The 13,080-nt window shown below is 42.6% G+C and overlaps 1 protein-coding gene across 1 annotated transcript in view; it reads left to right on the plus strand.

Annotated features, from left to right (window-relative positions):
• The window catches only part of DYM (dymeclin), a gene marked incomplete at its 5' end in the record, with an annotated part of 425,359 nt that overhangs the window by 169,051 nt on the left and 243,228 nt on the right, over nucleotides 1-13,080 (plus strand). Inside the window, one exon of the mRNA XM_089664077.1 lies at nucleotides 11,851-12,015. Within this exon, the coding sequence (XP_089520203.1) occupies nucleotides 11,851-12,015 (165 nt within the window). The remainder of the gene's footprint in view (nucleotides 1-11,850; nucleotides 12,016-13,080) is intronic.

Below are 13,080 nucleotides of genomic sequence, written 5' to 3' on the forward strand. Positions count from 1 at the left end.
GAAAAACAAGACACATCCCAATAGATCTTCTGCCTGTTGAAATGCATGTGGTATATCTTGTTTCCTATACACACGGTGCGCACGCTGACCTACAAGGAGGAAGCTATTTTCACATGCCATGAGGCAAGCCTAGGCAGCACAGGCGCCGAGAAGAGGCTGGAGCCCGCGGTATATCGGCGGATGTCAGCGGTGGCTCCCTGGCCTCTTTGGCCTTGTATGGCAGTACCTATGAAGGATATTTTTTCCTCTCCTATTATCCATTGCACAGGTGGTGAGTGGACTGTTGCGGGACACTAGATATATGGTCCTATGTGACATATATGACCTATATATCCTATATAGAGTGTAAGCTCTTTCAGTGACTTTCCACATATTGTCTGTTTCACTACAGGATGGGGACATCATGGTGCCTTGTATAGGAAACAAGATATACCACATGCATTTCAACAGGCAGAAGATCTATTGGGATGTGTCTTGTTTTTCTCACAGAAAGTGGTATGTAGTCCACATATAGTGGTGAAGAAACCATTTCAAGCAGTGCGCTGCTTTATGCATCTACCCTTCCATCCTGGTAAAAATGGGGCATATTTTTTCAAGAGCCCTAGGAAACAGCTGGTAATAATCACAGATGAATGGGCCCCAACCACTTGTGCCGGCATAGGAATGTACTGCATTATTTACATGACATTTATGTTTTGTTTCATATAGGCCTTGAGGCATGCCTTCTTTTTGACGCATACTGTGCTTGCCGTACTGCATACATGTGATATTTATATCTATGGTATAATTTTTTGAAACTCCCTGTTTAGGATATAACCATTCTGGTAGTAGCATAGTCTACATATTTATAACACGTGTTATGGTATACCTATGGTATAATTTTTTGTATACACCTCCTTTGGGAAGTGTTCACCTATGCGCCAGTGCCACAGGGACTTTAGACTCTTGTAGTCATTGTCCTTTTTGCACAGGTATTTAGACCGGTACTGGTGTCATTTTATATGGTTTTAGGTCTGTGTGTATTGTCTCATACTGAGGTGATGGTAAACCAGGGCGATTGCCCATATGTCAAATTTGTATGTGTAATAAAGCATAATTTTTGGAAATTTTTCTGAGTATCACATTCTGTTCATAATGTAGCCGCTTTCTTTGTGAATTTCTTTTCACAACCTCTCTTTTTTTGTATTGCCTACTGTTAAGCCTGGTACACACAATGAGAATATCTGACAACTGATTGTCCGTTTTTTGGGGCGTTTTTTTGCGTGCTATTCTCATATAAAAAATAAAGAGGTTACTAAAGTTAAGAAAATGATGATACGACAGAATACAACTTTGGAAGTGATGTAATGTATTGTAATGTATTCTTTTGTTTCAGAGCATGCTCGGTCTTGGTTACTCGATTTTTTTTCCTGGGCTAATACTGTTTAAATAAAAATCATTCGTTCTGATATCGTGCTTATCTCTTCCGATAATTTTGCATGAACTGTCGCGATCAGCTCTCGAAAATTGTGTACGAACAATCAATATATCAACGATCGCTTCAAAAGCATTGTTTTTCGTCTGATTTTCTCATCGTGTGTACTAGGCATTACTATCTGGACTCCAGTCAAAGGTAGTCATATGCAGCCAATGTTAGAGCACATGTGTACAACATAAAGAATGAGGTCCGAGATAAGCAGCACTGAGAGCAAAAATGAATGAAACAATTGAAAACTTGGGATTGTTTGATGCACAGTGGTCTATAGGGTTTTGTCTGGTTGAGGTGCCACAGCCAAACTTGTATTTCAAACTCCATGTGGCTAAAACATTATGTAAATATCCAACACAAAGCATTTAACCGCCTCCCACCCGCCATATAAGGTAATCACGGGCGCAAGGCGGTTCTCTCGTTCTGGGAGGATGTCATATGATGTCCTCCCACTCTAACCGCGCATGCGCGGCTCCAGGGTGAATTTCCCAGGAGAGTAGTGAGCTGATCATCCATAAAAAGGAAGATCCTGCTCTGTACTTGTGCTTTACCCCCAGCCATCCCAGCTCCTTCCCCTCCAGCCATCCCAGCTCCTTCCCCCCCCCCCCCCCCCAGCCATCCCTGCTCCTCCCCCCCCCCCCCCCCCCCCCAGCAATCCAAGCTTCGGCCGTACAAAGTAATGGAGTGATAGGTGTTCATAGAAGTTGAGATGACCCAAGCTTTTTTAGGCATCGGGCAGAGATGCATAGTGTAGGACTTGAAAACTGTATTATAGGTAAGTAGAGGTAGGTGGCTTCCACTTAGTGAAACTCTTGTCATTTGTTATTTCTGTCTGTGCCCCCATTAGGGAGATTCACCCTCTCTATTTGTCCTATTTACCATTATCATTGATAGCGAAAGAAAATACCAAATTATTATTATTATTATACAGTATTTATAAAGCGCCAATAGTTCGCTCAGCGCTGTACATTACAATGGGGGACAGAACATGTGACTGTACAATAACAATACAATGCGATACACGTGGGGTTCGAGGGCCCTGCTCTTTCGAGCTTACCAAATGTTGGGTTGTCCCCAGAACAGTAGAGGTGAAATATTTCAATGGGGACGTTACTTCTGGAGACCCGGGTGTCCCCAAGAAATTCCTCAATTTGCAGAGATTTTCTTTCACTTTCTGTTTGGGTATGAGACAGGAAGTAAAGGTGAATCTGACGGGTTATAACCCTCCCTTAGTCTATCCAAAATAAAAATAAAAAAAAAAAAGTTTTGCCTGTAGTTCTACTTTAACCCCTCGCTCTCCAGAGGATTTACCCCCCTTCCTGACCAGGCTGTTTTTTGCATTATGTCGCTGTTATTTTAACTGACAATTGTGCGGTCATGCAACGCTGCACCCAAATGAAATTTATGTCCTTTTTTTCCTATGAATTGAGTCTTCTTTCGGTGGTATTTTATCACCTGCGCGGCTTAAATTTTTTGCACTATAAAAAGACCGACAACTTTGAGAAATCAAATTGTCATAAATTTAGTTCAAAATGTATTCTGCTCCATGTCTTTGCTAATAAAAATACCCAATATGTGTAAATTAATTGGTTTATGTGAAAGTTATAGCGTTTACAAATGGTGGTGTATATATACTGGGATTTTTTTTTTTTTAGTTTTTAACTAGTAATGGCGGCGATCAGCGACTTATAGCAGGACTGCAGCAGACATTCTCACACTGGAGGGAACTGACTTGGTGTCACTGACATCCCCAGTGACACCAATACAGTGCTAAAAAAAAAAAAAAAAGCACTGATGACACTGTACTAATGGCACTGGGCAGGAAGGGGTTAACATATGGGGCGATCAAAGGGTTAACTGTGTGCTGGGTGTGTTTTACTATGGGGCGGTGTCTGTGTGCTTCACTGTAAGCACACTGCTTGTGGGTGGCTGTGCTGTGCACAGCCATCCAAAGCAGTGTGCCCAAGCTGACAGGGAGGAGAACTGTTAATTAACAAAATAGTTCTCCTCCCCGTCAGAGATCCTTGGTAATCTCCGGGCGCCCGCACCACCTTCCTGAAAACGCTAAATCACGTATATATACATGTGATTTTGTGCATCTGTGCCACTCTGTAGCAGTATTTCTTTTATAGGGTGGTCGGGAAGCTGTTAATGCTGGCTATACACTGGTAGAATTTCATTCAACATTTTTCATTTTAATGTTCAGTTTTCTAATCGTTAATGGAGTCAAATCAACATTCACTTTCAACCACAGTGATGAGAAAATTTTGAAGCAGTAAGATGAAAATTTTTTGTAATAGTGTATGTGGTTTTCATTCTGGAAATTGCATTAATTACAAAACCAAATGTTAAAAGCAAACTAAATTGTGAAGAACGGTCGAATGACATTTGTCCAGTTGTCAAATGTACAAAGAATTTTTGTATGAATATTTGAACAAATATTTGTACAAATGTTCATTCAAAATCCACTAGTGCATAGCCAGCTTAAGAAGCTTGAATCTGATGGCACCGCAAGCAGCCAGAAAAGAAGATGCACAGTATATGCAGAACTCAGGAAGTAGACCATCCAACCACCATGTGTGAGGAGCACTCGAGATTTTGTCTGCAGTCTTGCGTTTCATTTACATTTCTAGTATTTTAAGATTTCTGTAGACTTTCATTTTTCAAATTACTTGTATGATTTAGTATCCAAAATGATGTTTGATTCTGGTAGGCTGGATAAAAAAAAAAAAAGAAAACTTGATGTGATCTGCTCTGTACTGCTTTTTTTGTATGACTTGCACTGAAAGCAGACCTTTGCCCAAAAGGGACGTTCCACTTTAATGCAGGCCACGGTCGATTTTTGCACCGTTAATGGGTTAATTGGTCGGCTGTTTTTCTGGATTTTATCAGATTTTTTGATCAGTAAAGTCGGAAAAAAATCGGCCGATTTTCGAGGCAATGATGGGCAAATCGGCCAATCTTTTTACCGATAAAAAAATCTGCGCATGAGCCGTGACCTGCAAGAAAAAGAAGAAAAAAAAATAAAAAAGACGAAAAAAAAGAAGAGAGAGAAGAATTCAATAGGCCGTTACCACCAACAGTAAAGAAAAAAAAAAAAAAAAGAAAAATCGGCCGATTTTCTTCCCGTCTACGGCCAGCATTTAATTACTGCAGAGAGCCCCGCTATTATATTTGACATGAAAAAGTATTGCGGTTGCAATAATGTATCTATTTGTATCCGAAAAAAACATCTGTATCCGAAATGGATACAAATAGATACAATGTTGCAACCGCAATACTTTTTATTGTCAAATATAATAGCGGGGCTCTCTGCAGTAATTAAATGCTGGCCGTAGACTGGAAGAAAATCGGCCGATTTTTCTTTTTTTTTTTTTTACTGTTGGTGGTAACGGCCTATTGAACGACCGACTTTTCATTTTTTTTTTTTTTAAAAAAACCGGCCTGTTTTCTCCCCGTCTATGGCCTGCATAAGTCCTCCTACCCTTCTTGACCACATTTGGCATATCATTTTTTTTTGGGGGGGGGGTAGATTTGACAGATACCTGCTCCCACTTCCATTCGGATCGCCTAGGTGATCCGAGTGGAAGTTCTATCCCCGAACATGTCACAGGTCCCAGAAGGCACAAAGTGCCTCACACATGGCGCAGTAGAAAGCTGACTGTGATTTGCGAGCTTTCACAGCCAGCTTCCCACACTAAAGATGCCAGTGCCTGGGACCCAAAGACTAGAGAAGTACTAACTTGGGTGAGGGTGGTGCTGGATCTCTGGACAGGTAAGTGTCCTTTTATTAAAATTCAGCAGCTACAGGATTTAGTAGATGCTGACATTTATTTATTTTTTTCTAGAGTGAAGAACTGCTTTAAAAACAGATGAGAGGATGTTCTGTGGCCATTTTGGTCTATTTTTCAGATCTTTCTGTATAGTGATCGCCCAGTGCATCCGGTAAATTTGTATTAGTGGGAGGTGCCAAAGGAACACAAAATGAAGAATTGTTTAACAAGGAAGGGATATTTAAAGTAGATGTAAACCCAATTACTAAAATCTTATTTCAGTTTTTAATATGTTACTATGATGCGCTTTCATACATACAGTAGGGTAAATGAGCTTTGTCACCCCGGGACAGGAAGTTTGTTACTGCCGGGATCATCAGGTGATTGGAGAGCTCTACCTCTGACCCTTCAGGCAGCTGTTTGAACAAAGAGACTGCTGCTTCCTCATAGAGAGCAAGGGACCTTTCTTGCAGCATGCTGGCAGGACACAGGCTTTTCTACTACATTATACAGAATCCTCCAGAACACTGACCAGCCAGGCAGCAAAATTAAAAAAAAAAAAGTCTAAATTCATAAAATACAGCGCTGCTCAAACACACAACATTGCAAGCAGCTTCAAAGATACAATATTTATATATGCAATATGCACAATATATACAGTATTCACAATACATTTTATATATATATATATATATATATATATATATATATATATATATATATACACACAGTTGCAAGAAAAAGTATGTGAACCCCTTGGGATTACATGGAGTTTTGCATGAATTGGGCATAAAATGTGCTCTGAACGTCATCTAAGTCACAACAATAGAAGAACACAGTCTGCTGAACATAATACTACACAAACATTAGATGTTGCCATGGTTTAATTGCACATAACATGTAAACATTCACAGTGCAGGGAGGAAAAAGTATGTGAACCTTTGGACTTAATAACTGGTTGACCCTCCTTTGGCAGCAATAACCTCAACCAAACGTTTCCTGTAGTTGCAGATCAGACCTGCACAACGATCTGGAGTCATTTTGGACCACGCCTCTTCACAAAATGGTTTCAGTGTAGCAATATTCTTGGGATGTCTGGTGTGAATCGCTCACACCAGACATCCACAGCATCATGCCACAGCATTTTAATCGGGTTGAGGTCAGGACTCTGACTGGGCCACTCCAGAAGGCATATTCTGTGCTGTTGCAGCCATTGTTTTGTTGAATTACTTGTATGCTTTGGGTCATTGTCCTGTTCCATCACCCATCCTCTGCGGAGTTCAGAGCACATTTTATGCCCAATTCATGCAAAACTCCACGTAATCCCAAGGGGTTCCCATACTTTTTCTTGCAACTGTAAATGCAATATACATAATAAATACAATATACAGAACATATACAGTATACACAATAGATACAATTGGTTTATTTTTTTGTTTTATTAGTGAGTTTTTTGTAAAATTCTAATTTGCTTCAAGTTTGTACTTGGTTTACGTTGGATACATTTGCAAATATATGTGAAGCCGCACTGCCACATCATGTCCCCTCTGCAACTGCAGGCCCTAACTCTACTCTTAACGCCGTCACCAAATTATGACATACTTAGCAAGGAATACGCTGAACTAGTTCATTAAAAAAAAGAGTTTTTGGTTAGATATATTTGCAATCAGATGTGAAGTGTCACAGTGGTCCCAAATGGGGACACTCTTTGAGCCAATATTATATTTCTGGTTCAACACATCTAGTGCCAGATGGCAAAAAAGATCATCTCACAGCTGGTCCAACGCACGCCTGCTGAAAGGACTACCTGCCTCCAACCTCCCCTCACAGCCAGTCAGTCAGTCCATGCCCGCCTGCAGAAAGGACTATCCGCATCCAACCTCCCCTCACAGCCAGTCACTGCACGCCTGCAGAAAAGAGAAAGGTCTGCCAACCTCCCCTCACAGCCAGTCCAACACACGCCTGCAGAAAAGAGAAGTCTACCGGCCTCCAACCTCCCCTCACAGCTGGTCCAACTCACACCTGCTGAAAGGAGAAAAGTCTGCCGGCCTCCAACCTCCCCTCATGGTAGGACCCTTTTTTTGGTCTGCACTAGAACCGGATCGCATGGGTATTCACACCCATGCGATCCGATTTCGCACATTGCACCGCGTTTTGCGGACAGCTTTCGGGGTGTTGTTAACTTAACATACACACCCGCAGTGGTTTGTATGAACGGGGTGCGATTTTGATGCGGTGCGGAACTGGCACAGAAAATGCTGCAAATTCCCCACCGCATCAGTGTGAACCAGGGCTAAAATTCCCTATAGCAGATGGAGACTTCAAAAATATATGATGAGAGGAAGTGGGGTCACCAGTGATTTTGCCTCTATGCCTTTTGCAGCCAATGGAAGAGGCTTCTAGCTCCTGCTTCCTTCAAAGTGCCCCTATAGCAAGCTGCAAAGTATAGTATAGAGTGCCCTTATGGCAAGGTAAAAATAAATTCTGCCTTTAGAATTCCTTTAAATCACTTCTGTAGCAATCGTGCACTAAGAGATGGATGCGAACCTACATTTTGGCAAAGGCCTCCATCTTGTATCATTTTCTACTCCAAATTCCCCCTCCCTCTCTGTTGAGTGACATGTGGTCTGTTTGATGCAGAGATCAAAGGCAGCAAACTCATTGGGAGGGCGTCATGGTTATAAACCCCAATTAGCCTGGACCCCGTATGTCTGCGAGGCTCTTGCTGGAAAAGGATCGTAAAGCCATAGACCAAATCCTTCACTGAGCCTCAAAGACATTCCAGGTAGTCGTAAAATGGACTCACATTTAAAAATCCATTTTCCCCTATGATTTCATATCTTGGAATATGAAAGACTTACCTAAAAACCAGGCATATATTCAGACCAGTCACTTTAATACAAGTTGTCTGAAATATTACACCCCGAAGCTGACCTATACAGGAGAGCAGAAAATGATATCTCCTTAACCGTCCCAGCAGGTATGTCGTATTTCATATCTAGACGTTCGGCAGGTGATTCTGCATATTAACCTGTGGATATAATGTTATCTGTATCCAGGGAAAGTTATTGCCCTGGTATCAACTTGCGAGGGATTTTGGTTCTAGCTGGGACCTCCGCCTACAACTCCCTCCCAAGTGAGGCAATTGGTTCTCTGCTTCAAGGAGACACCCTGCTGAGTTCATAGAAAAGCTGTTATGCTTGGAGCAGAAAGTTAAGCTGAGTTGAGCTAAGTTGAAAATTCTCCTTTTTAACATCGGAACTAACTTTGGGAGATAAGGCACCATTTTGGCTCAGGAAACTTGATCTGCTTAAACCAGGACTTTTGGCAAGTACTTGACCTTTTAGTAATAAATCTTACTTTCTGAAAGTGTTGAACTGTTTCTAAAGCTCTTTAATGCAAACTAAGAACCCCTGTCTCTGAAGAGCTCTACTGTGTGTGTTTAAACCTCTATATACCCTGCCTGCGGTGACATTGGTAGACAGACGATTATTCAACATCATAGTGTTATTGCTGATATTGGCGAGTTTCCTCTTTCTCTGTACAAAAAGGAGGTGGTGGCAGTGTGAAGGGTTAATTGCGTAATTAACCTGACCCAGTAACAATCGCTCCCAGGCTGCAAGTACACAGAGTGTGGTCCATTAGCTGGAAAATCTTTGTGCAGGGTGCAGCTAGGCGCGTGGCATTGTTATGCACGTGACAGTGCGGTTTTAGATTGGCTAGTCCTTTGGTCACGAGTTTTGTGAGAAGGGCTGGGGTCTGACGCCGCGATCGTCACAACTTCTTCTCAGGACTACATATCCCACAAGGCATTGCTCCTCACACATTGACAGTTCTCATGCACTTATTGACATGTATGGACAGTGTACTGAGCTGTATGTGTGCTGCACTGTGTATACTGACATGTATAAATGGTGTACTGAGCTGTATGTGCGCTGTAGTGTGTATAATGACGTGTGGACAGTGTACTGAGCTGTATGTGTGCTGCACTGTGTATACTGACATGTATAAATGGTGTACTGAGCTGTATGTGCGCTGTAGTGTGTATAATGACGTGTGGACAGTGTACTGAGCTGTATGTGCGCTGCATTGTGTATACTGACATGTATAAATGGTGTACTGAGCTGTATGTGTGCTGCAGTGTGTATAATGACGTGTGGACAGTGTACTGAGCTTGTATGTGTGCTGCACTGTGTGTACTGAGCTTGTATGTGTGCTGCACTCTGTGTACTGAGCTTGTATGTGTGCTGCACTCTGTGTACTGAGCTGTATGTGTGCTGCACTCTGTGTACTGAGCTTGTATGTGTGCTGCACTCTGTGTACTGAGCTTGTATGTGTGCTGCACTGTGTGTACTGAGCTGTATATGTGCTGCACTCTGTGTACTGAGCTGTATGTGTGCTGCACTCTGTGTGCTGAGCTGTATGTGTGCTGCACTCTGTGTGCTGAGCTGTATGTGTGCTGCACTCTGTGTACTGAGCTGTATGTGTGCTGCACTCTGTGTACTGAGCTGTATGTGTGCTGCACTCTGTGTGCTGAGCTGTATGTGTGCTGCACTGTGTGTACTGAGCTTGTATGTGTGCTGCACTCTGTGTACTGAGCTTGTATGTGTGCTGCACTGTGTGTACTGAGCTGTATATGTGCTGCACTCTGTGTACTGAGCTGTATGTGTGCTGCACTCTGTGTACTGAGCTGTATGTGTGCTGCACTCTGTGTACTGAGCTGTATGTGTGCTGCACTGTGTGTACTGAGCTGTATGTGTGCTGCACTCTGTGTGCTGAGCTGTATGTGTGCTGCACTCTGTGTACTGAGCTGTATGTGTGCTGCACTCTGTGTACTGAGCTGTATGTGTGCTGCACTCTGTGTGCTGAGCTGTATGTGTGCTGCACTCTGTGTACTGAGCTTGTATGTGTGCTGCACTGTATTTTCTGATATGTAAACAAATAGTGCATTCCATATGCAATAGTTGAAACTATTTTCATAATCTATTATGTTGCTTAGTTGTTTCAGCCCTGATCGTTTAAAAAGTAATTTTTTAATAAATTTAAATCTGCAGTTTTTACTAATATAATACCTGGTGATCTTCCCATGAGGGTTTTCAGGCTGTGATAAGGTGACAGCTATGTGTCTGTGTCTTCCAATTGTTCTTCTGCGTTGTCACCCTGTCATATGGACATCTGATTAGGACTACAAGTGTCTGTTCCAGTATACATTAGGCTTGCATGGTCCTCTGTTGTCCTCCTAAGAATCCCCGCCCTGAGAAATGCCATTCAGCCGTAGCTGGAGAGAATCTAGAGAAGAAGTGGCTGTATTAGGTCTGCAGAAGACTAGCAGCACTGAGATGCAACAACGGTCAATCAAAAGATCAAGTCAAGTGTTTTCTGGGGGGAAAAAAAATGTCAGTTGTTTGATACCACAATGTTTTAGCAAACGAAATCATCCATTTAGGATTTACATCTTATTTTATCTCTAAAAGAGGAATCAAAAGTGCAAGGAGCCACAACTCAAAAACCTGAAAAAAGGTAAAACTGCACTTTATAGCTACCCTGTCATTTGGATAACCCTCATAGTCTCCAGAGTGGTCCAGGAGACCCTCAACCACCTTTGTATGCCACAGCATACTCCTGCTCAGAAATTCAGACTTTTCCATGCCACTTTCTGGGGAACATATCTAAAAAGCTAGGATTTGCATACAGAATACCCCGAGGTTGAGGCTTCCAGGGTGCCCTGGAGACCCAAAATGTGTGCTTTTTGGTTCTCATATCACTCTGTCTGACTTATTTCCTATTTTCTGCCATTCAGAGGATCATGGGACTAACTGCATGGGACTGCGTGCTTTTTCTCTAAGCCAAGAACTGAAAGTGTTCCGCTTTAAAGATCACCTGTAGGGAAGGAAATGTGGCAGCTGCTGTTGATCACTCTTTTTAAGGTGCAGATTTTAGGACTCATCCTGACCCTGGCTCTCTACTTGAGTCACTGACCTAGATCAGTCATGAGTCTCCAGAATGGTCTGAACTTCTGTTCTCCATGTTTATTCCACAAGGTTGGCACAAGGTAGTGAATCCAGGATCCGGGTTATTGCTCTGGCACTTCAAAAATGGCAGCAATGGCAAATTCCTTATTTCTGTCCTCACAGGTTACCTTTGAAGTGGACCTGTCCTTTTTCTGTTTAGGGTAAATGAATGTATTTTTGCACAGGAGACCTCCTCTACTGCTACTGGAGCCCATCAAAATCTCTGTATAAGTTTCAGGTTAAGTGTGAATGGAAGCTTGCACTGGACTAACAACCCTTTTCATGTGACAACCCTTAGGATTTGCTATAGGCTGCTCAGGCAATGCTGCAATATCGGGGAAAGGGGGGGTGGGGAAATCTCATGTTCCTCTGTACCCAGAAGCTCCAGACTTTTCTTGGGAATTCAGCAGGCAGAGTGCATGGTAGATGAGTGCCAACAGAGGAGGGGACTTCATCAAATGTCTAAAGCATTGCAGACACAAGAACCTCTTTCATTGTTCAAAATAACATAATTACTCAAAGCAAACTCTCCCTCTTTTCTTTCCTTCTCCCCCTTTTTCGCTTTCTCTTTCCCTCTTACCCCCTCCTTGTCTTTCAGTTCCGCCTGCCGCCACTTGCGGAGATATTTGTATGTGCTGGACAAACTGTACTTTCCTCACTCACACTGCTCCACGCTTCAGCACTGCTTCACCAGTCTCAGTGACAATGGGGAGGAGTTCTTGTCTCTAACGTGCTCTCATATACTGCGATCCTATGCCTCCAGGTTAATAATCTCTCATAGCTGTCTGCATGCTGCATGCCACTGTGTTGTCCATCCAAGCACTTGTGTAACTGATGGCTGTCTGTGTGTTTGTATTGGTGACGTCATTATGCACGCCGAGATGAAATGCACCATTGTCAGACATGAACATTTTGCGTTTTAAATTGAAACAGGTTTAGTTGTGGGTAGATATTACCCTAAGATCAGATCTTTTTTTCCTCAGAGAATAGGTGAAGGAACTCCCCCCTTCCAAGTCCCCCCTTGTCTCATCCCCCTATCCTCCTGTGAGCACCATCCCTTGGTTACACCTGTCTCCCAGTACTGCCCCTTTTAGAGAATACAGAACCAAGTGTCATTTTGTGGTGCTGAATATTTATATGGAATTAGTTATTACAAGAGAATCAGTAAAATAAATCCCCCCCTCCTCCCCCAGCAACAATAGACCCCAACCCTTCAACATTTGATTACTCACACAATAGGATCCCCCAGCAACAATAGACCCCACCCCAGCAGCCATAGATCTTAGTCCAGCAACAATAGATCTCTCACACAACAATATACTCCCAGCAACAAAAGATCCACTCCAGCAACATTAGACCCCCAGCAGCAACAGCAAATCTCCAAGTAGCCATTAATTACCCCCCCCCCATCAGCCTTTCCCTCAACAGCAGATCCCTACCATCGACATATGACCCCCATAAAAAATATATCCCCCACCAGCAACAATAGACCCTCAGACAAAAGCATATCCCCACCAATGACAATAGATACCCCAGCAGCCAGCATCAATAGACCCACCAGCACACCCCTTGCCATTACTTACATTCAGTGCTGGAGGTGCCAGAACTGCATTCCCCCGCACATGTTATATAGTACCCTTACAAGTTCCTTCTGCTCTGTGAGCGCCAACAGACGGGTTGTACTCAAATTCAAACATTGTTAGGTATATGGGAACTTAATATCACATGTACCAACATCCCAATTTTGACAGTACTTTGTAACACCACTTGGTGACTTAAAGTGGAACTAATTTATATTTATTTCTATTATTCAAAGCAAACTCACATA

This window comes from Staurois parvus, unplaced genomic scaffold, assembly GCF_062004578.1.
Source record: "Staurois parvus isolate SC_StPar_1 unplaced genomic scaffold, SC_StPar_1.0 ptg001830l, whole genome shotgun sequence".
NCBI classification, from domain to species: Eukaryota; Metazoa; Chordata; class Amphibia; order Anura; family Ranidae; genus Staurois; species Staurois parvus.